General features: G+C 36.5%; 1 protein-coding gene across 6 annotated transcripts in view; it reads left to right on the plus strand.

Moving 5' to 3' along the window:
* CCDC158 (coiled-coil domain containing 158) overlaps positions 1–22,312 on the plus strand; it is a 75,706-nt gene that overhangs the window by 40,857 nt on the left and 12,537 nt on the right. For 4 of the 6 annotated variants that reach the window (XM_065914162.1, XM_065914161.1, XM_065914163.1 and 1 more), the window contains 6 exons: positions 1,241–1,353; positions 4,340–4,498; positions 5,652–5,744; positions 6,511–6,636; positions 18,162–18,319; positions 21,413–21,472. In XM_065914162.1, the coding sequence (XP_065770234.1) occupies positions 1,241–1,353; positions 4,340–4,498; positions 5,652–5,744; positions 6,511–6,636; positions 18,162–18,319; positions 21,413–21,472 (709 nt within the window). The remainder of the gene's footprint in view (positions 1–1,240; positions 1,354–4,339; positions 4,499–5,651; positions 5,745–6,510; positions 6,637–18,161; positions 18,320–21,412; positions 21,473–22,312) is intronic. The other 2 variants (XM_065914164.1, XM_065914165.1) reach the window with 2 other exon arrangements.

Genomic DNA, 22,312 nt, shown 5'->3' on the forward strand with positions numbered 1-22,312 from the left:
TGAAGAAAATGGTGGGCGTGGAGAGCTCACTCCAGAGGCCCATCTGGGGTCTGTTCCCTCCTCCCCATTCGCTAGACAGTCTCCGCCTCTGTGCTCCAGGCCTCTCCACAGCTCCGCCAGTTCCATTACAGTTGTTAAATTAACTAGGTAACCCTGTATTCACTCTCGAATTAGGATCATCTTAAAATAAAGAATTTATTAAGAAAATTACCTTTGAAGGCCAAGCATGATGCACTTAATCAGACCAGAACTCTTTAGAGTGGTGAGCAAATGATACCAGACTTTTGCTCTATTAACAAACCAGTCAACTGTGCCTGTATTAACCCTGGTCTGGACAGTTTATCTACAGGAACTGTATCTTGTTAGCAAGAAGTCGGACCTTTCATCCTCTAATAATTTGTTTTTAAAGAATGCCACATTTTCTTTTTCTTTTTAACTTCTAAGCTGGACCTAACTCAAAAGCAGTAGCATTTTCAAACCTCTTTTCTCAGCTGGTTCGAAGAAACAGCATAGGGTCTCAGACTTTGAATTTCCAAGCAATGGTGAGCTTTACTTACCTTTCCAGTGGCCTGCCATGTCTTAAGTATTCAGTGCCTTGCCTCCTGTCTAAAATATTCTCATCCTATCACCGGTTTCAGTAAAATAATCACATATATGCTTGTATGGCCAGTTTGACTTTTGAAACAATAGTGACTTCTGAGTACATGGCAGTACCCATGACAATGGAAATGGAATGGTTTGTGTTATCACTGTGATCTTTTAAAAGGTCAATAATAGTAGATGTCTTGTGTGGTGTTTTATATATGAGTTTCTAGAAAGTTACTTTAATAAAAATACTATTTACATTTTTCATTATATGACTATATAATATATAGTATATATATTGTGTATATATTTCCTACATGTGTAAGTATGCATTTGGTCAGTACTATTTATTACCATTGGAGATATGGCAAATTATGATAGCCATTGACGTTAATTCTAGCAAGGAATCACAGAACATCATCATTTACATATGTTTCTCAGCTCAAAAGTTCTGAGTAATTGCTGAAAATTGTTACATCCCAATACTGTGAAATCTGAAGACATCTTTTGTGAACAGTTTCTTGAAACGGTCCAGGTGCCTTAGAGGAATCTTATCACCTTTTCATAGTGTTTGAACATCAAATTATAGTCACCTCTCAAAATTTAGGAACTTTAAAAACTAAGACACAGTTTAGTTCCTTTTGTTTTTTTTCAGCTATGAAAGTGGCAATGGGGATGCAAAAACAAATTACAGCTAAAAGAGGTCAGATAGATGCCCTTCAGAGCAAGATACAATTTTTGGAAGAGGCAATGACAAATGCAAACAAGGTGAGCCCCTGTCCTTGGAGAGGGGGAGGCCGGTGTGTTCACTCATTGGTGAGCGACAGCACAGAGGAAGACACGCAGAGATGCAGAGTTCAGTGGGGACAAGGCAGGCGGCTCTTCCTAACAGAGAGTGAGGAGCAGGTTCCCGAAGGAACATCTGAGCAGGGCCTTGAAAGAGCTAGTTTTTTGGTTTTCTGTTTTGTTTTTTAATAACTACTCTGGAATGAATTTTATTTTCTTTTATTATTTTCTCCCTTGGTCTTCTTTTGTTATTTTTTACATGCATCTATTCTTTTTCAAATTCTTTTTCCATGTAGATTATTACATAATACTGAGCAGCATTCACTGTGCTATACAGTAGGTCTTGGTTGGTTGTCTGTTTTAACTATATCAGTGAGAACATATGGATTCCAAGGGGGAGGGTGGGGGTGGGAAGAATTGGAAGGTTGGGATTGACGTATCTGCACTTTGATGCCCTGCGTGAAATCGGTAACTAGTGAGAACCTACTATAGAGCACAGGGAACTCGACAGCGCTCTGTGGCGGCCTGAATGGGAAGGAGTCTGAGAAAGAGGGGATGTGTGTACATACGGCTGATTCACCTTGCCATACAGCAGAGACTACACAGCATTGTCAAGCAACTCTGCTCCAAAATAAATTAATTTAGAAAGAAACAAAAAAGAAAGTTGTATGTATATTCAATCTCAAATTTCCAATCTGTCCCTCCCCCCAACCCTTCCCACCAGCAACCATAAATTCGTTCTCTAAGTCTGTGCGTCTGTTTTTGTTTTGTAAATAATTTCATTTGTATTATTTTTTTATAATCCACATATAGGTGATATCATACAACATGTGTTTTTCTCTGACTTACTTCACTTAGTATGATTATCTCCAGGTCCATCCATGTTGTTGCAAATGGCATTATTTCATTCTTTTTAATGGCTGAGTAATATTCCATCACATATATATATATATCACATCTTCTTTATCCATCCATCTGTTGATGGATGTTTAGATTACTTCCATATCTTGGCTATTGTAAATCAGTGCTGCAGTGAACACTGAGTTGCATGTATCCTTTCAAACCATGGTTTTCTCTGCATATATGCCCAGGAGTGGGATTGCTGAATCATGTGATAGCTCTAATTTTAGTTATTTAAGGAACCTTCATATTGTTTTCCATAGTGGCAATTACCAGTTTACACTCCCACCAAGAGTGTAGGTGGGTTCCCTTTTTCCACACCTTCTAAGGCATTCATTGTTTGTGGATTTTTGGATGATTGTCATTCTGACTGGTGTGAGGTGTTACATCATCATAGTTTTGATTTGCATTTCTCTATTAGCGATGTTGAACATCTTTTCATGTCCCTCTTGCCACCTATATGTCCTCTCTGGGGAAAAGTCTGTTTAGGACTTCTGCCCTTTTTTTGATTGGATTGTTTGTTTTTATGATATTAAGCCACATGACCTATTTGTAAATTTTTGAGACTAATCTTTTGTCAATTGCATCATTTGCAAATATTTTCTTCCATTCTGTGGGTTGTTTTTTCATTTTGTTTATGATTTCCTTTGCTGTGCAAAAACTTTTGGGTTTAATTAGGTCCCATTCATTTAATTCCTTTGGAGTTTTAATTTGTTTTAATTTCCATTACTCTGGGAGATAGATGGAAAAGGATATTGCGGTAATTTAGGTCGGAGTGTTCTTCGGATGTTTTATAGTGTCCGGTCTTACATTTAGCTCCTTAACCCATTCTGCGTGTATTTTCATGTGTGCTGTTAAAGTGTTCTGATTTCATTTTCTTACATGTAGCAGTCCAAGAGCTAGTATTTTAACTGCAAGAAGATACTCGTGGTAGAGACAGAGTGACTATAAGCAGAGCATATTCAGTTCCACTCTAATGTGACAACTGTGTCCCTAAAATCACTCTATGCAAAATTGTGCAACAGAAACCACCACGGGACTTGTGGGAGTGGTGGGAGTAGGAGCTCGACACTGGCGGACTTCATCAGTGACAAAAGAAAAGTAGGGACCTGATGAAAATGGTAGCACAGTTTTACACGTTAAATGTTTAAGAGACACATGAATACTACTATTAGAATGGCCCTTTATCTTAAAAATGACCTGAAGTTTGCTTCTGAACGTGTGCATTGAAGAATTGCAGTGTGATAGTTGTTAAGAAGGGGTAGAAGGTAGGTCTTTCTGTGACATAGGATGTGGCTCATAATACAAGGTAAACCGAGGGAGCTAATTGTTTGAAGAGTGTGTATGTTTGCGACTCTCCTTAGCTGGGTGCTGTTTTCTGCACTGATCTAGTATTTTTCACAGAGGAAACCATGCATTAGTAAATGTGAAATCTGTGTTGTGCTCAAATATTCCCTGATACATCAACCACTTTGGAACAGACTTGCACTTTCAGAAGAAGAATTACAATAGAACTGACCATAATGCCAAGGAGAAGGTAAACAGCCTACGTAGACAATGAGGGCAGCTAAAGCAGTTGCTTTCCCCTCCCCAAAATGCTGAAATGCTTTTTTAGAATGAGACTAAATACTGACAAATATGCACATACATTTGTTATACCTCTCACCGGTCTTCCCTGGTAGCTTAGTGGTAAAGAATTTGCCTGCAGTGTAGGAGACACCAGATACGCGGACTCGATCCCTGGGTCAGGAAGATCCTGGAGAAGGAGATGGCAACCCACTCCAGTATTCTTGCTTGGGAAAATTCCATGGTCAGAGGAGCCTGGCGGGCTACAGTCCATGGGGTCACAAAGAGTCAGACATGACTTAACGCATGCACACTCATCACATGAACTTATTTCCTGTGTCTTTGTTCTTTCCCACTTTTTTCTCCACTCTTGCCTTAAGTTCTAAATAGGCAAATAATGGAAGAATAAAAGAACAAATCTAGGATAAGAGAAATGATGTGTGTGTGCTTTAGCATCTACCTCACTGTATCACTTCTGATATTTGCTCCTGTATAATTGTAGGAAAAGCATTTTCTAAAAGAAGAGAAGACAAAATTAAGCCAGGAATTGAGTACTGTTGCAACAGAGAAAAACAAGATGGCCGGAGAACTAGAAGTCCTGCGATCTCAGGAGCGCCGATTGAAAGAAAAGGTTGCTAATATGGAAGTTGCTCTTGATAAGGTGGTTATTAACTAAATATATATAGTAATTAACAGCTAAAAAGGAAAGCTCCATGTGGATCGACACCAAATCTGTCAAATTGGATTGTGTCCCAGTCACCTCACACAAGGAAGAATTATATCCTGTAGAGAAGGCTGAGCTTTAAGAACAAGTCATGATGCATACTTTTGACAAAATTATCTCTTTTTTTTGGCTAATATGAACATAAGAGCAGTAAGATACAAGATGTGAGATGCTTCTGGTATCCTTTGTGGCCTGAATAATTTATAATACTAACAGTCTAATTTACCTTCAAAGAAGGACTTCAATACTTGGTAGAATACAGTCTGTTAATAATATCAATAAAAAGACGAAGTAATGCTAGTGTGTGGCACTTTGTGGAGTTCAGAAAGTGCAGGTAGAGAATGCAGCTAAATGACTGAGAAGATCAGTGATGACACTACATTTGTCCTTGCTATATATCGTAGAGGAGTAATCTCTCTTTGTGTCACCTGAAAACTCTGGAAATCTAAAAATACTCTTGTATTTTCAGTCCTTGCTTCTTGAGACATCAGAGCCTCCGTGGTGACAGAGCATGGTCTGTGTTCCCACCTATGCAAACTTAGGTCTTAGAACATGATATATGAGCTCAACGAATTTCGGTTGTGGTTATCTTTATGCAAATATTTTTACCATTGCTACAACTTTTTGCTCATTTCATCCTTAGTTCATTCATTCTTTTGCGGGCTTCCCTGCTGGCTCAGAGGGTAAAGTGTCTGCCTACAGTGTGTGAGACCTGGGTTCGATCCCTGGGACAGGAAGATCCCCTGGAGAAGGAAATGGTAACCCACTCCAGCGCACTTGTCTGGAAAATCCCATGGACAGAGAAGCCTGGTAGGGTCCATGGGGTTGCAATGAGTCGGACACGACTGAGCAACTTCACTTTCACTTTCACCTACTAAACGCCATATAGATGTTGGGGCTACAAAGACATGACCTCCAATAACTCTCAGTTTTATGAATAAGACAGATAAGTAAATAGATAAATGTAATACACTATGCTAGGAATGGGGGGAAGTTTCCTTGAAGAGATGGCGACTCTGCACATATACATTAATAAAATAAAATCGCACAAAGAATGGAGGATAAACCACATGTGGTTGCTTGATTGTAGGCATCTTTGCAGTTTGCAGAATGTCAAGATATAATACAGCGTCAGGAACAAGAATCTGTGCGCCTAAAACTTCAACACACGTTGGATGTAAAAGTAAGGTCTTTTGTTTTCATTAAATAGTAATTTAAGCAAAACTTAAGCCTTGGTTTGATATACTTTTAAGTTTTCTTCATGTATCTTAGATGCTTTCAAGTGTACTTTTAACATTATCTGATATTAGCAATTATAAAATCTTTACATTGTACCTACTCTCCCTATCCTTTTCCTATATAGTAACACGTTGAAGCATCATGCTTTATGTTAGGTTTATATTGAGTGAGGGAAACACAGAAGTACTTATCTTGGGGAGCCAGAGGTTTGCATACAGGAGGAGGTCAGACATTTTGGCTTGTTTGGAGAATAGCACAAATGAGGTAATTTGCATGACAAATCAGGTGTGCTTTAAAAATAATACATTTTCCACTGGAATATATTTGTGTTTTGAATATATTTTAAAATTGCAGACATACTTCAAGGTCGCAATACTGGATACCTTCCCGTAGTTGGAGAGGAACCTTCTCAGTAGTATGTCAGAGCTGGTGTGGAGTGTTTGGCAGAGTTTAAACCAATTGTAGTAGACCTTGATTGGAGATGCCATTTCCCACCTGGAATGCTTACATCATTCACGAGTGTGAAGGCCTCTTGCGAAGCTCAAGATTAGTCCCCAAAGAATAACATGCATCTTACTTAATACTTTGGCTTCAAACTTTGTAGGGGTTCAACATGAAAGACTGAAATTTATTTGCAAAAATACATTTTGATTTCACAATTCCAGCTGTAGGTTGACAGTTATTTTGCTCACATGTATACCATCTTCCAGGAACTGCAGGGCCCTGGATACACCTCAAATCCTGCTGTGAAACCGCGCCTTCTGCCGCCGTCATCTGCTGCGCGTGCTCACTCCAATGCTCCGTCTTCCCAGTCTACAGCCAGCTTCCTGTCTCATGTGAGTCACTTGCCTTATAGTTTGTGATGCAAATGGCATAATATGTAAACAATTTTAAGTTGAGAAGAATTTCATTTTTAAAAAAACCTATAATTGTGACATTTTCAGTTTTTAGAATTTAAATGTATACAGACCAGGTGAACAAAAAGATTTTTCTTTCTTGTTTGATGTTTTCTCTGGGAAAAAACAAAACATGAAATACTCAGTGATATTAATGTAAACAGTAATTATTAAAGTAGTAACCTGTGTGTGATTTTTTTCTATTATAAGTATTCAGTCTACAAAGCCAATGTTGAGATGGCTAAAATAAGCATCACTTCAAATGTCAAAGGCAAATTATTTGTATTGTACTCTACTAAGGTGAAAATAATTTGCTGTTTATTGTCTCTTCATGACCTATATGTGGACTTATTTATAATCATAAAGATTTTATTAATGTTAAAATTGTTATTCTCTTTAGTTAAAATATTAGAGAGTTTCAAAAGTTTTTAGTTTAACCGTTTGTACTATTAACGCTTAGGAAAAAATATGCGCAGTATAAAATTCAGATTTTCTCTTCTCTGAAGTTATATGTATTTATTGTACCATTAATCCCTTGCAACCAGTATTCAACTCCAACTCTAAAGAAATGAGACATATTTCCTAAATTACTCATGAAAATCTGTTTCATTAATTAATAGTCCTATTGTGTGTATAGCAACAAGGTCACTGGTAGCCTACCAGTTATTCTGCCTGGGCATTGAATATAAAACATGCACTTCAGAGTGAACAAGCTGAAATGGACTCCTTTCACATACACAAGGTATATGACTGATAAGCTGTCACACAATAACATTCTATCAAACAAAAGAATATTATTAATGGTGGTGGTGGTTGGCGGTTTAGTCACTAAGTCGAGTCCACCTCTTGTGACCCCGTGGACTATAGCCCGCCAGGCTCCTCTGTCCATAGGACTCTCCAGGCAAGAGTACTGGAGTGGGTTGCCATTTCCTTTTCCAGGGGATCTTCCCAACCCAGGATTCAAACCTGGGTCTCCTGCATTGCAAGCAGATTCTTTACCAACTGAGCTATAAGGGAAGCCCAGTATTATTAATGTTAGAAGTTAAACATGGTTCTCTCTGGAGACTGGAAATTGGAGGTGGGCAGAGGAAGGGAATAAAATTGCTGCTGTTTAAGTGTCATAAATCATTTTACTTTTAAAGCTATATGCATGTTACACTAATAAAAATTAAATTAAATCCTTCTCTCCATGAACTAAACAACAAAGAAAGAACAGCAACAAAGCATATTTGACCAGGAGTCACTGGGACTTAAGATGTGTCTCTAACTTCTTTGTGTGACCTTGGAAATTGAGTTAAATAATACTGTGCCTTTTCATCTCTAATGAGGAGTCTGGACTATGGATCGTGTCTAGGGTTTTCTAGAAGATCAGCTCTAAAATTTCATGACTTTTCATTACCTAAAAGCCAGCCTAGTAAGCTAGGCTCTTTAATACATAGACTATACTTGATTATAAAGAATCTCATCCATCACTGAAAAAGTAGTAGTCATGAGTCTATTAAATTAAAAACTTGAGTTTAATTCTAACAGCAATAATGAAGTATATTTTCTGAATAAGTTGTTAAGCCTGTTTTATACAATTAATTTCTTCCCTTAAAATGTTATTACATATTAAATGTAATATACATTTTTTGTTCTGTTCACTGATGTGTTCTGAGTACCTAGAAAAGTATCTAGCATGTGGTAGACATTCAGTACATATTTGTCTAATGGATGAATGAATTCATTGTACTGATAAAATATTGGGTACAGGTTTTCATTGTTTCTACTGACAAGTCAGTTTCTACTCTTACTGTTGCTTTTTTGAAGGTAATTTTTTTCTCTGACCACTGTGAAGATTTTGGTTTAAGCAGTTTGACTGTGATATGCCTACCTGTATTCTTTATATCTCCTGTGGGTCACTGATCTCCCTGGATGTATGGATTGATATCTTTCATTGATTTGGGGAAATTTGTATCTTTTATATTTTTGATTATGTTTTTCTGCCCCGTTCTCTTGTTTCCTTCTGAAACTTGTACTATTAGATAATGTTACTTTTTTAATTGCTGTGTTATAGCTCCATTGTTTGAATCCCCTGTGGAATTGTAACCATTGTTTCTCTTGATTTCTAGCCATATTTTTGTCTGGTCTTTTTGCTTCCTTTTTTTCAAGACTTTATTTTTTAGAGCAGTTTTAGATTCACACCAAATTTGAAAGGAGGATACAGAGATTGCCCGTATACCTCTTGCCCTCACACATGCACAGCCTCCGCTTTATCAGCATCACTCTCTGTAATGATACATGTGTTATCAAGGATGAACCTACATAGACACATCATAATCACCCCAAGTTCATGGCTTACCTTAGGGTTTGTTCTTGGTGTGGTACATGCTATGGATTTGTACCAGTGTTTATAAATGTGTCATTACTGATACATATCCATTATTATTAAATCATACACAGTATTTTCACTTTCCTATCCTAAAATTCTCTATGCTCTGCCTATTGATCCTTACCCTCCTTCCACCCCTGGAAACCACTGATCTTTTATTATCTCCTAGTTTTACCATTTCCAGAATGCCTATGAGTTGGAATCATACCATATGTTATCTTTTCAGATGTTGGCTTCTTTAACTTAAGCAATATGCATTTAAGCTTTCTCCATGTCTCTTCATGGCTTGATAGTCATTTATTTTTAGCATGGAATGGTAATTCATTGTACCACAGTTTATGTGTTCATCTGCTGGAGGATACTGTGGTTGCTTCCAAGGTTTGATCATTATTAATAGAACTGCTGTCAACATCCATGTGCAGTTTTTTGTGTAGATATGTTTTAAACTTCGTTGGGCAAATACAGACTAGTGTGTAGCTCGGTCGGTAAAGAATCTGCCTGCAGTGCAGGAAACCTGGGTTCGATCCCTGGGTCGGGAAGATCCTCTGGAGAAGGAAATGGCTACCCACTCCAGTATTCTTGCCTGGGAAATCTCATGGACAGAAGAGCCTAGTGGGCTGCAGTCCATGGGGTCACAAAGAGTCGGGCACAACTGGGCGACTAACACTTACTCACTTACTTGGGCAAATGTAGATAGCATGACTGCTGGGTCATATGGTAAGAATCTGTTTAGTTTTGTAAGAAATTACCAAACTGTCTTCCAGGGTGGTTGTACCATTTTACACTCCCACCAGCAGCAAGTGAGAGTTCTTCTTGTTCCACAGCCTCACCAGCATTTGGCGGAGATTGTATAATGCAGTAGCTTCCTGTGAAAGGGTGCATTTCATTCGTTGCTTTAAAACCTTGCATGTCTGAAAATACCTTTGATCTTCATTTATATTTGATTGATACACAAAATGCGGCTGCTATTGTGCTGTTTTGATTCCAGGGCCTGTGTATGTGACCTGTTTGTTTCTCAAAGCCTTTGGAGCCGTTTCTTTATCCCTAGTATTCATTTCAGGGTGATCTGCTGAGGATCTTTTTCCCTTCACTGTATAGGCATTCTTACGTTCTTTCCTCTCAGCAGTTTTCTTGTATTATTTATTTGATCACTTTTCTCCCTCCATTTTTACAGTTCTTTCTGGAATTTCTGTTAAGTCACCTATTAGGCCTCCTGGATTTAGTCTCCAGTCTTCTTTAATTTTGACTTTCAATTTCTATCTCCTCGTATTTTATTCCCAACTTTTGGGAAGATTCCTTAACTCCGTCTTCCAAATACCTATTGAATTTTTTTTTCTGAATATCATTTTTTTTTAATTTCCAGGAGACTTTTTGTTTTTTAAATCTGCTCTTTATATAGTTTTATGTGCTTTAGTGGATGCAGCAGTACTTTTTCGTTTCCATTTAAAGCTGTTAACTTCGGTCTTTCAGTAATCTCTTCTGTTACCTGAATTATTGCTGATTCTTCAAGTTTATTTTTTTCTGTTTGTTTTGATGTCTGTCTTTCATGTTGGAGCTTTTTCCTTCGCTGTCTGCTCATCACTAGCCATCCACTCACATTTAAGATGAGGCCCTAAAAAACTAATTAAAAGCCCTTGGTAAGGTTCACAGGCTTTGTCAACTAGCAGATGGTTAGGCACTACTTTTTAACTGAGGGCCCCAAAGACTGTCTTACTTTTTTCTTGGTCCTGTCAATCCCAGTACAGAGTGAATCTCTTACTGCTGACCTGTTGATATAGATCTGTCTGCTGGTGTTCTGAAGAGGGGAGTGGGCCAGGGAGCCTGGGGTCCGTGTGTATCCATGCAACCTGACGTTATTTGCTTATATTTTCAGTCTGCAGCCTGACTTCTGCCATGCCAAGTGTCCTCTTAGAGTTTAAACTCCTTTGGTCCAGCCTCACCCAGTGATTAAGCCTCTAATTTTATTTAGAGGAAAAGAATGAATTATTACCCAGCATGGGGAGAACATCTGGTATTCTCGCAGCTTCTGCCATAAGCTTTTAGCCAGTGCTCCCATTTTTGCTGCCCTGTGCCTTGCCCTGACCTTCAGAAATGAATGAGGCCTCCATTGCTTGAATCTTTCTTGCTGGTGTACTCTGATCCAGAGCAGGTCACTGTTTCTTGGCTACTTCTGTGCAGGTCCTTAATGTTTTAGCTTCTTTGCTGCACTAAACTAGCTGTGAATTACCCATTTGCTTTTCATCTCCCCAAATTTTATCATCATTACTCATCTAGTATTATCTCTTTTCCTCTTTATCCTTGTTAATTTCTTTAGTGTCATTTTAGTGATACTGAAATAAATGGAATAAATGCCAAGTCTAATGTTTAAAAGTAGAACAAAAGTAGAATATCACTTCATGAATTGTTCTGTATTGCCCCTTTATTTCATTTTAGTCTTCCTGTTCCATGAATCTAATAGTAGTCATTATTTATTGAACACCAGGCAGTATATGATATTCTTTCTATAGATTATATAATTTATTCCTCACAACTACCCACATGAGGTAAGTGCTGTTATTATAACAATTTTTCAAAGAAAGAAACTAAGGCTTGGAGAAGCTAAATGAGTTATACAGAGTTCACACCAAAAACACAGCTGTGTCAAAACTTAACCAAGATGGCCTGAGTCTAGAATTTGTCTTCTTAATTAGTTTGCTGTACTGATTATGTACACCACACTGTTGAATGCTATTTATAAAAAAATAAATAGATGATGCTATAAATAAATACTCTACCTGAACTAATTGTGTATTTCATTAGGTCCTTGTGACTGAAGATTATACCCTTTCAGAGGTCCAAAGACATTAAAAATTATCCAATTGATTGTCCTAGTGTTATTAATAATAGAAGAGAAAATGGTAGAATTGGAAACATTTTATTATCTGATTGATCTAAGCTCAGAAACCAAGAACATGTGTGTGTGTATTCGTATGTATATACATACATACACAGATACACACACATAATTGGTAGCCTGACACAGAAGCATTCTAGATTAAAGTTGTAGATAAAGATTATTTTAGCATTTAAAATAGAATAATTCTAGGATAATATCATTTATTTTATTTCTATATCAGATTCCACACACATGCACTGTAGTTTGTGCTACCTGCGCTTGATCTTTGTCACTGAAGTATCCATGATGTGAGCAAGATTTTCAGTAAGACTTTATATAACTTTGGTTTCCTATTCACCCATTTTTAATATACAATATAAATAATATATTTATATTCTAAATAGTATATTCATATTCCATTTTTATTACAATCTTCTGACAGGAATATAAGTATTATAGGAGTTGGATTTGGTCAGGCATTCTTAAAATAGAATAGTCTAATTCAAACTGAATGAGATCAAGCTTTTATTTTTAGCTTTTTCATTTATCTTCTATCTTTGGAGAGTGGAGATAGAAGGTGTTGAGAAGCACACACTCTCCTAGACATTACTTAAGTTATAACTCATGTTTGCCTATAATGGGCTCAAGGCCATTGGAGAGAATAGTATTTGGAGAAGATGGAAGTGCATTTGAGATATAATTTGCAAGTTACTTTGGAAACAAGTCTGACATAAGACAATTTCAAAGTCAAAATGTAATAGGAGGCTAACCAAATCACAAAATAAACCTTAAGTTTAACAATGACAGTATAAGCTCATATTCATCCCTTGAAGTCAAAAAGCTTGTATAAGTTTTAACCTGAAAATGTATGTCCCCTAGAAATAGCCTTAATGTATATCCTAAGGGTCAAAGGATTGAAGTGAGGGAAAGCAAGATTCTTTGATGGGTTCCAGTAACCTCATGAAGAACTTGTATGTAGCTGTTTCTTTACCAGCCAGACAAGATAGCCATAACCAGCCATACATAACCAGCCAGTCATATGTAAAGAATGTTTTTAAATCATTCCTCTCCTAGCTATTTTCTAATTTTTAAGTGTATTTTGTTCATGTTATAAATCAAAATTTGTTCCATATGAATCAAACAATAGTGTTAAAAATAAGCTTTTTAATGAAAAGTATTACAAGTGAAAGTATTATAAGGTTTACAGACATGAAAAGGAATAATTGACTATTTTGAGTAAATTAAACTTAAATCAGAAGCCATCATAAACTAAAATGAAATCACAAACTAGAAAAATATTTCTAGTAAACAAAGGGTTAATATAAAATATAAAGAGTTTTTATATACCTGGATAAAGTTAACATATATTCTAAAAGTAAAGTATAGAAAAGACATGTATATAAAATTCATATAAGAAATGCACATGGTCCATAAACATGAAAAATGTTCAAGCTCATTTATAATCAGTTAATAATTATTACATATTAAAGCTAAAACAAGCAATTTTGTGTATAGAATGGTCAAATGGTGATGGGAAGGGTATGGTATAATGGCCACTCTTCTATCACACTTTACTGATAAACATATAAATTGATATGACTTTATGTTGTCATTTTTACTTTCAAAGTTCACGATTTCTTTTTGTTTTAAAATTAATAGACTTTTTTTAAGAATGATTTTAGCCATACAGAAAATTGAGCAGAAAATGTAGAGAGCTCCCATAGATTCTCTTTGCTGTCCTCTCTCCCCTCAGCTTCCTCTATTACCAGCATGTTGCATTCATGTGGTACATTTGTTATAATTGTTAAATCAATATCAATACATTGTTATTAACTAAAGTCTGTAATTCTCACTGGGGATCACTCATACTGTGGGGCTTCCCTGAGGGCTCAGTGGGTAAAGAACCTGCCTGCAATGCAGGTGACACAGGAGACTTGAGTTTGATTGCTGGGTCGGGAAGATCCCCTGGAGTAGGAAATGGCTATCCACGCCAGTATTCTTGCCTGAAAAATGCTATGGACAGAGGAGCCTGGCAGGCTATGCAAAGGAGCACAAAGAGTCAGACACTACTGAACATCATGTGCACCTCATATTGTACATTTTGTGCATTTTGATGTATGTATGATGATATATATCCACCATTACATTACTATACAGAATAGTTTAACTGCTCAAAAAATGCCCTGTGCTTCACCTTTTCATCTGTTGCTCCCTTCCCCTGAACCCCTGGCAACTAGTGATCTTTCTGTCTTCGTATTTTTATCTTTTCCAGAATGTCATATAACCAGAGTCATCTAGTTATAGTCTCTTCAGATTTGCTGCTTTCACTTAGCAATATGCTTGCAAGATTTTTCATATCTTTTCATCCTTTAATAGTTAAATTTCTTTTTTTTACTGAATAATATTTCATAGTATGGATGTACCACAGTTTATCCAGTCATTTATTGAAAGATATCTTGATTACTTCCAAGTTTTGGCAAGTTATGAATAAACCTGTTATAAACATCTGTGTGCAGGTTTTGCATAGACATAAGTTTTCAACTCTGTTAGGTTAATGCTACAGAGCATGGTTGCTGGATTTTATAGTATGAGCATGTTAACTTTGTAAGAAACTACCAAACTGTCTTTCAAAGTGGCTATACCGTTTTGCAGTCTTACCAACGGTGAATGAGAGTTCCTGTTGCTCCCCATCCCTGTCAACATTTGGTGGTGTCAGTGTTTGGATTTTAGCCATTCTAATTGGAGTGTAGTATCATATCTTATAGTTTTAATTTGAAATTCCTTAATGAAATATGATGTTGAGCATATTTTTTTATGCTTATTTGCCTTCTACATATTTTTATAGTGACATGCCTGTTCCAAACGTTTGCCTGTTTTTTAATGGGTGTTTAAAATTTTTTCTTACTGTTGAGTTTTTAAGAGGTTCTTTTTGGAGGTATATTTTAGCTACCAGTCTTTTGTCACTTACGTGTTTTGAAAAGATTTTCTGCCAGTCTGTGATTTTTGTTTCCTTTTTTTTTTAACTATCTTTTGCAAGGAAAAATTTTTAAGGTTAAGAAGTCCAACTTACTGATGCTTTTCTTTCTTTCTTTTTTTTTTTTTTTTAACTGATGCTTTTCTTTCAGGGATCATACTTCTGATTTGTATCTAAAAAGTCATCATGAATCCCAAAATCATCTAAATTTTCTCCTGTATTATCCTCTATTTTATAGTCTGGAATTTTACATTTAGGTCCATGATTCACTTTGAGTTAATTTTTGTGAAAGATATAAAGTCTGCATCTAGATTCATTTTTTTAATGCGTGTGAATGGCCAGTTGTTCCAGTACCATTTGTTGAAAATACTGCCTTTTCTCTACTGAAATACCTTTGCTCCTTTGTTGAAAACCAGTTGACTATATTTGTATGGGACTGTTCCTGGGATCTTTATTTTATTCTGTCCCATCAGTCTATTTGTCTATTCTTTTACCAGTACTGCACTGCCTTATTACAGTAAATCTTGAACTTGGGATATGTCAGTTCCCCAACTTTGTTCACCTTCACTGTTGTCTTTCCTATTCTGAGGTTTTTGCCTTCCCATATACACTTTAGAGTCAGTTTGTCAGTATATCAAGGGGAGCTTCCTAGCTAGACTGCACAGCTGACTCTGATGACAGCTTCATGATTCTGCCCTGCTAGTAGCACACTATATACATTGTCACATTAACCTTTCTGGTTACTCTGAATCTGTAACTGTGAAGCGTATAAGGTACTTCATGTGTTTTTACTAAGGGGAGAAGGAGGTGGAAACTAGCCTTTTTTAAATACTTACTTTGCATACATTAAGTACTTCTCATTCCTTATGCTATCCTTATAAAGTAAGAGTTATTTTCCCCATTTTTACAGATTAGGAAATGGAGACTGAAAGAAGTATTTCCCTTGTTATAATGAAATAAACTTTATGAATTTGTTTGTAGGTTATTACATTGATAATTTATAAGTGTCATGGGCTTAAAATTTTTTAATAACAAAGCTTATTAAGTAAACTTCCTAGCGGGCAGAAGATAAAAAGGTCCAGGTGTTATATTGAGATTTCAAGGTTAGAACTGAAGTGACTGAATATTGCAATAGGATAAGTCTTCTGAAGTTTTATTCCACATCAGATATGAGGTCCACCAGGGCGAGGACAAGAACAAAGCTTGTGTTTGGTGAAACTGGATCTGCTTAGCAACAAATGCTTTTTTTCATGATTAAGAAACTAGATCAGCACGTGCGGTATATGGGAAATCTCTGTACTGTCTACTCATTTTTGCTGTGAACCTAAAACTTCTCTTTTAAAAAATAAAAGCTATTAAAAATGGTTCACACACAAAAAAATGGTTCGCATCTTTGTATATTTTAAATCAATGAAATAAAATTTAATAGTTTAATGGAATCTTAATTTATGAAACTCTGTATTTATGGTAATTTCTTGGTAAGATGACCATCAGTATACTGGTAAAATCATACTTACCACACATTCAGTTAGTTACAATTCTTGACATCTTCAACTGGATATTTTATGTGGTTTATCAGTGGGAATAGGAAGGAAAGCACAGTGTGAGGTTTATACCAGTAGCATCAACACTTGATTGGCATGGACCTTAGAAAAGTAAAGCCTAAAGAACAAAAATTTTGCAGTGTTTATCCGTCAACAACCAGTATGTCTGGCAGGTGATTATTATTAGGTTTCCTCTCTTTTTGTGCCTATTGAGAACATCTGTGCTTCTTTTTATATTATAAATACTCATTGAGGAACACTAGCTACCTGAAAAATATTTTAATATTATTCCCCAACTAACATAGTTTGAAAATACTGAATGTCTCTTTCCTCATCAGTAAAGTGGTGCGGGGCGGGGGCTAGATTCACTCATTGCTAGAGGGTTCCTTACTTCTGCAATTCTATAGTTTTATAAAATTAGTTCATCCCTTAACAAATTATTGAAATTATTTTACCCTGGATATAGTTATAAATATTTAATGGCATGGTAAGATTTCCATACCATATTGTTAAAGTTAAAAAAATTTTTTTAATGATTTCACTATGTTAGTAAAAAAGAAAAAGGAGTTGCATTGAGTAGCTTCAGCTATATGCAACAAATTCTGGTAAATTCTCTTTTCATCTTTTTTCTGTTACAAATATTTTCTAATATTCCTTATTACAGCTTCTTAGATACACCCATTATTTAAAAGTGGACATTTAATTTCCACATGCACAGGGTTCTTAAAATATCTTTGAAATTAATTTCTCCTTCAAGTGCTTTCTTCTCTGTAATCACCATCTGTGTTTTTTCAGCCCTCTAACTTTATTGAGAGTAATAAAGGCTCAATCAATGGCTTTATTAAAGATCTAAATCAAAAGGTCTCTCTTGGCTAAACCGAAGATCTCTCTTGGTAAATGTCACATTGCACTTGAAAATATGTGGGTTATTTTCAAATACCTTTTGATACTGATTTCTAACCATAATTCCACAGTGATAAGAGAACAGACTCTATAGTTTCAATACCTTTAGACCATGAAATTGTTCCACCTTGTTTTATGCCCCTGGATATGTTCTAGCGTCTCCTAGTTGATAGTGTATGGGAACTTGAATAGAATTTGTATTCTACTGTTGTGTGAAAATTATATAAATCTTAATTATGTTGAAAAATATTTATGGTAATTTCTTGGTAAGATGTCCCTGCTAATTGTAAAAGAAAAGACTTTTAAATAGGTGTGTATAGTTAATGTTGTATAGTTTAGTTTATGTATAAGTATGTATAAATAGGTATGCACATGCATGCTAAGTCACTTCAGTCATGCCTGACTCTCTGTGACCCTATGAGCCTGCCAGGCTCCTCTGTCCATGGGATTCTCCAGGCGAGAATACTGAAGTGGGTTGCGGTGCCCTCCTCCAGGGGATCTTCCTGACTCAGGAATTGAACCTGCAGCTCTCAAGTCTCCTGCGTTGGCAGGCAGGTTCTTTACCACTAGCACCACCTGGGAAGCCCATAAATAGGTATATGCATTTATGAATTAGATATAGCACTGTGTTGATTGGATATTACTGATTTATCTCTGAGTAGTAAGATTGCAGGTTTTTCATTTCCTCTTTTTCTCCTCCATAATTTGTTTACCAGTTGAATTAATTTTATAATAGGAAATGGCATTCAAATCTGAAAAAAACGAAGTGTCCTTGTCTTGTAAATTGTTTTGATTCAGCACTCTATGAAACCTAACGCAAAGGAAGATCCAACGAGGGACTTGAAGCAGCTTCTCCAGGAGTTGAGAAGTGTGATCAACGAGGAGCCAGCCGTGCCTCTGGGCAAGAGCGAGGAAGACGGGAGGGCGCCGTCGCTGGGGGTCTCCTTCGTGGCCGTGTAAGACCGAGTGCGCTTCGGGGTGGGGCAGTCTCCCTCGGCGGTGGTGGGCCGGCCCGGTGTCCTCATGGGAGGCTGAGGGCACGTTAACTCTGAGGGCTATCTGGACACTGCCAGGAGAAATGATGTGAAAGTGGAGGAGTTAGCAGAAGTGCAACTACTTGATATCGAGAGAAAGTATTATTTGTTCTATTCAGAGATTAGTCAGGGCAAAGTGTGGCCCAAAGTTACATTCACACAGTAATTTATAGTTCCCAGCAAATTTCACATCCATCATCTTACTTGATTATCAGAGCAACTGTTTGAGGCAAGACAGAGCAGGATTTATTTATCCCATTTTGAAAATAAGAAAAACACAAGTTCCAAAAGGTTGACTTACCTACAGCCACATATGGTGGAGCCAAAACTCAAACCCTGAGAACTGCGTACTCTTCAAATATAAACTAATTGGAAAACTTTGGCTCTCTAGGCATCCGTGCTAGTGACTTAAATTAATATAAAGTCAGATCCAAAAAGTGATTCAACCAGTCTACCAGCCACTGCCTTCATGTACTTACAGAAATCAAATAGTGTTTTAAAATTTTAATGTGTGCTATTATTAAATTAACTTAGAGCATTTTAGCACACTGTATATATTATTAGCATTACAGCATTAATAATATGTTGTTGGTATTATAACAACCCACTTTTGTAACATTTGTTTTCTGGTTATATAGCAGATATCTCAAAATCATACTCTCTGACATAATACTTATATGTAAACAATCTCCAGTTTCTTTAAGATATTCAGATAGTGTTTATTAACCTGAGGTAGCAAAATATTAATTGGACTTGTCTGTTTTATTAATAATACTTGTTAATAGTAGTAGTAAAATATTAGTGATTGTCAGGTTACCTAACATAGCATTGCATTCTCTGAATCACGTCAGAAACATCTCCTTGTCACTCCATCCAAGAACACTTATATCTGCAGAGTACTTTTCAAAAAATGTTCTCATGCATTTTACTTATTTTTTTCAATTTTTAAATTGAAGTATAGTTGATTTACAATGTTGTTTTAATTTCTGCTGTATAGCAAAGTGATTCACTTATAGATACATGTACATTCCTTTTTAATTATTCTTTTCCATTATGGTTTATCATGGGATATTGAATATAGTTCTCTATGCTATACAGTAGGGCCTTATTGTTTATGTATTTTATATATAAACACATACGTCTACTAACCCCAAGCTCACACTCCTTCCCTTTTCCACCCTCCTTCTCCCTTGGCAACCTCCCTTGGTCTGTTCTCTGTGTCCGTCATTCTGTTTCTGTTTCATAGATAGGTTAATCTGTGTCATAGTTTAGATTATAAATACAGGTGATATCATGTGGTATTTGTCTTTCTCTTTCTGACTTGTTTCACTTAGTATCATCATCTCTGGTCGCATCCATGTTGCTGCAGATGGCATTATTTTGTTCTTTTGATGGCTGAGTAGTATTCCACTGTATGTATGTACCACATCTTCTTTATCCATTTGCCTGTCAAAGGACAGTTAAGTTGTTGCCATGTCTTGGCTATTATGGATAACAGAGCACTTTGGTTTTTCTCGTAACTCTGTAATATGCTTTCTAAGCTAGGGCAGTATTTATTAAGCTCATTTGACCAATGATTACATTGATGTAGATTGAGTTGCCGCCTCCTATGAGACAAAGAGACAAATTCGGAAGTAAACAAAGTAAACATTAGAGCCCCTGGCTTCCGAAACTAATCATTGTACAAGATTACCATGACTTCCCTGATCAAATTCCATCACTTCAACCGCTACTGAGGTGCTTGACTATATTGGACTCTGTTGAACATGAATATATTTGGACCCTGCCTTTAGAGAATTTATGTTAATTTGCTATAATTTTACAAATGACCTTGTCACCAAAGCCTAAACTCAGCCTAAAGTTTTTACAGGTTCAGGAACAAAAGCATTTCTAGGTTGACAAACTCCATGGGTAGCCCTTTGCAATTGCTTGGAGAACTAAAATCTACTCTTGTGCATTAAAGAAGAGTTAAATACATATGAGCAGTTGATTATTCTAAAAATAGAATCTGGAATCTGGAAATTATTCTTTGTATAATTAACTGAGAGTTACATTTATCTATACAGAGATGATAGAGTAAGAGATTGCATTACTGAATCAAGCCTGAGATTAGAGATATGCCATAGGTAAGAGGAATCTGAGATTCTGAATCTTTTTAATTGCCTAAGAATTGTCATGTGACCGGATAATTTGGAAAGTCTGGATAGTTTAGATGGGAATTGATGGAAATCCTTAATAGTGTTTAACTGAAACAAAAAAGGATTTCAGTGAAATATACTAAAGTACCTTACTTTCTAGAAGTCAACTTAATAGGCTTTTTTTTTTTTTTTTTTTGGCTGCTGTTTACCCAGATGAAGATACTTCTGTGGTATGCCATTCCAAAAATGGAATACTTTTCCTACAGTTACAATAGCTTACACAACTTGAGGAGAAGGTGGTCTCAAAGGAAGTTGCAACAGCCTCAGTATAGGGTTATAAGAACCTTAACTGAAAACAGTCCTATTTTTATCAATAATCTAATAGCTGAATGTTTAAATGAAACCATTAAAAAGAGCATTAAAAAACCATTAAAAGGAGAGATTACATCCATAACCCCTAAACAAAAACAACTTCTGAGAACTGTCTTTAGCCAAAAAGGAGAAAAGCTAATATTAGTTTGTTACTCAGTCACAGAAGCATGGCCTGCAGGTCTTCATAGCTCCCAGCATCTGCTGCATTCAACACATGGTTCTCAGACTGACACGGAAGCATCTCCATAGCTGGTCGCCAGCCTGCTTTCCTCCTGTCCTGAGCTCTGACCAAGATGGACTACTCCTGATTCCCAGAAGGGTCCCTGTCCTTCTGTCTTCAAGCTTCTCTGCATACATTCTCTCCACTGGGAAGAGCCAGCACCCCAATCTCACTCTTTTGAATCTGCATCTGTCTAAAAGCAGTATTCAGAGGAACAATTTGGTTTGATCACTAAGTTAAAATAACATCACATAGTCTTTAACTTCTCCCACCCTCTGCCAACAGAAGCAACAACTCATTAAGGGAATCCACTGAAGGCAGCAAATCAAGTGAAACTTTTAGCAGGTAAGAAACCATCTGACCAGCCCCTGACTTTCCAAATGTCCCCTTTACTACTATTTTTCATTCATTCATTCATTCGAATATCGTTCACTGCCTGTGATGTGCCAAGTTCTGTGCTAGGCCCATGGGATGTAACAGCGGGTGAGACACACATGGGCCCTGTCCTCAAGTTGCTTATAGTTGTAGGGTCTATTTACTGACTGCCAGGAAAAACTTTTATCTTTCTGTTTTTACTGCTTATGAAAGAATAGAGATATTAGAGTCCTCTTTATATCATAGAATATGAAAATGAATTCTAGTGTTTAAATTCCAGTTAGGCAAAGAAAGGCCTGTTCATTACTGTATCTTTAGCACCAAGCATTTTGCCCGCTTTTCAGTAAATATTTGTTCGTGAATGAATTAAAGCAGATACTTTCTTACTGTCCCTACTGTTTGGTCAGTATTCAGTGAACTTGAAACTTTATAAATACAGCTTTCTCTTAACCTAAAAGAAACAAGTTTTGATTGTCTTCTAACCCGGGTGTGTAACATTACACTCACTGATCCATATTAATAATATCTGCAGCCATCTATTATCTGGGTGTTTTTGACTTATTTAGTCTGTCTAATCAAATCTATGATATAGGCATTATTATCCCCATATATAGGTTAGAAATGAAGACTCAGCTTGCCCAGCAATTTACCAAGGTCATACAGCTTGTAAGTAAAGGAACCAGAGTTGAACTCAGTTCTAGCCTGCTTCTGAGCTCAGGCTTGTAACCACTCCTGTGTTCTGCTTCTGGGTACCTGGACAATCAGGATGTTGGCAAGGTTACACTCCTTTTAGAAGCCCTTGGGTTTAAT

Source organism: Muntiacus reevesi, chromosome 22 (assembly GCF_963930625.1).
Source record: "Muntiacus reevesi chromosome 22, mMunRee1.1, whole genome shotgun sequence".
Lineage (NCBI taxonomy): Eukaryota > Metazoa > Chordata > Mammalia > Artiodactyla > Cervidae > Muntiacus > Muntiacus reevesi.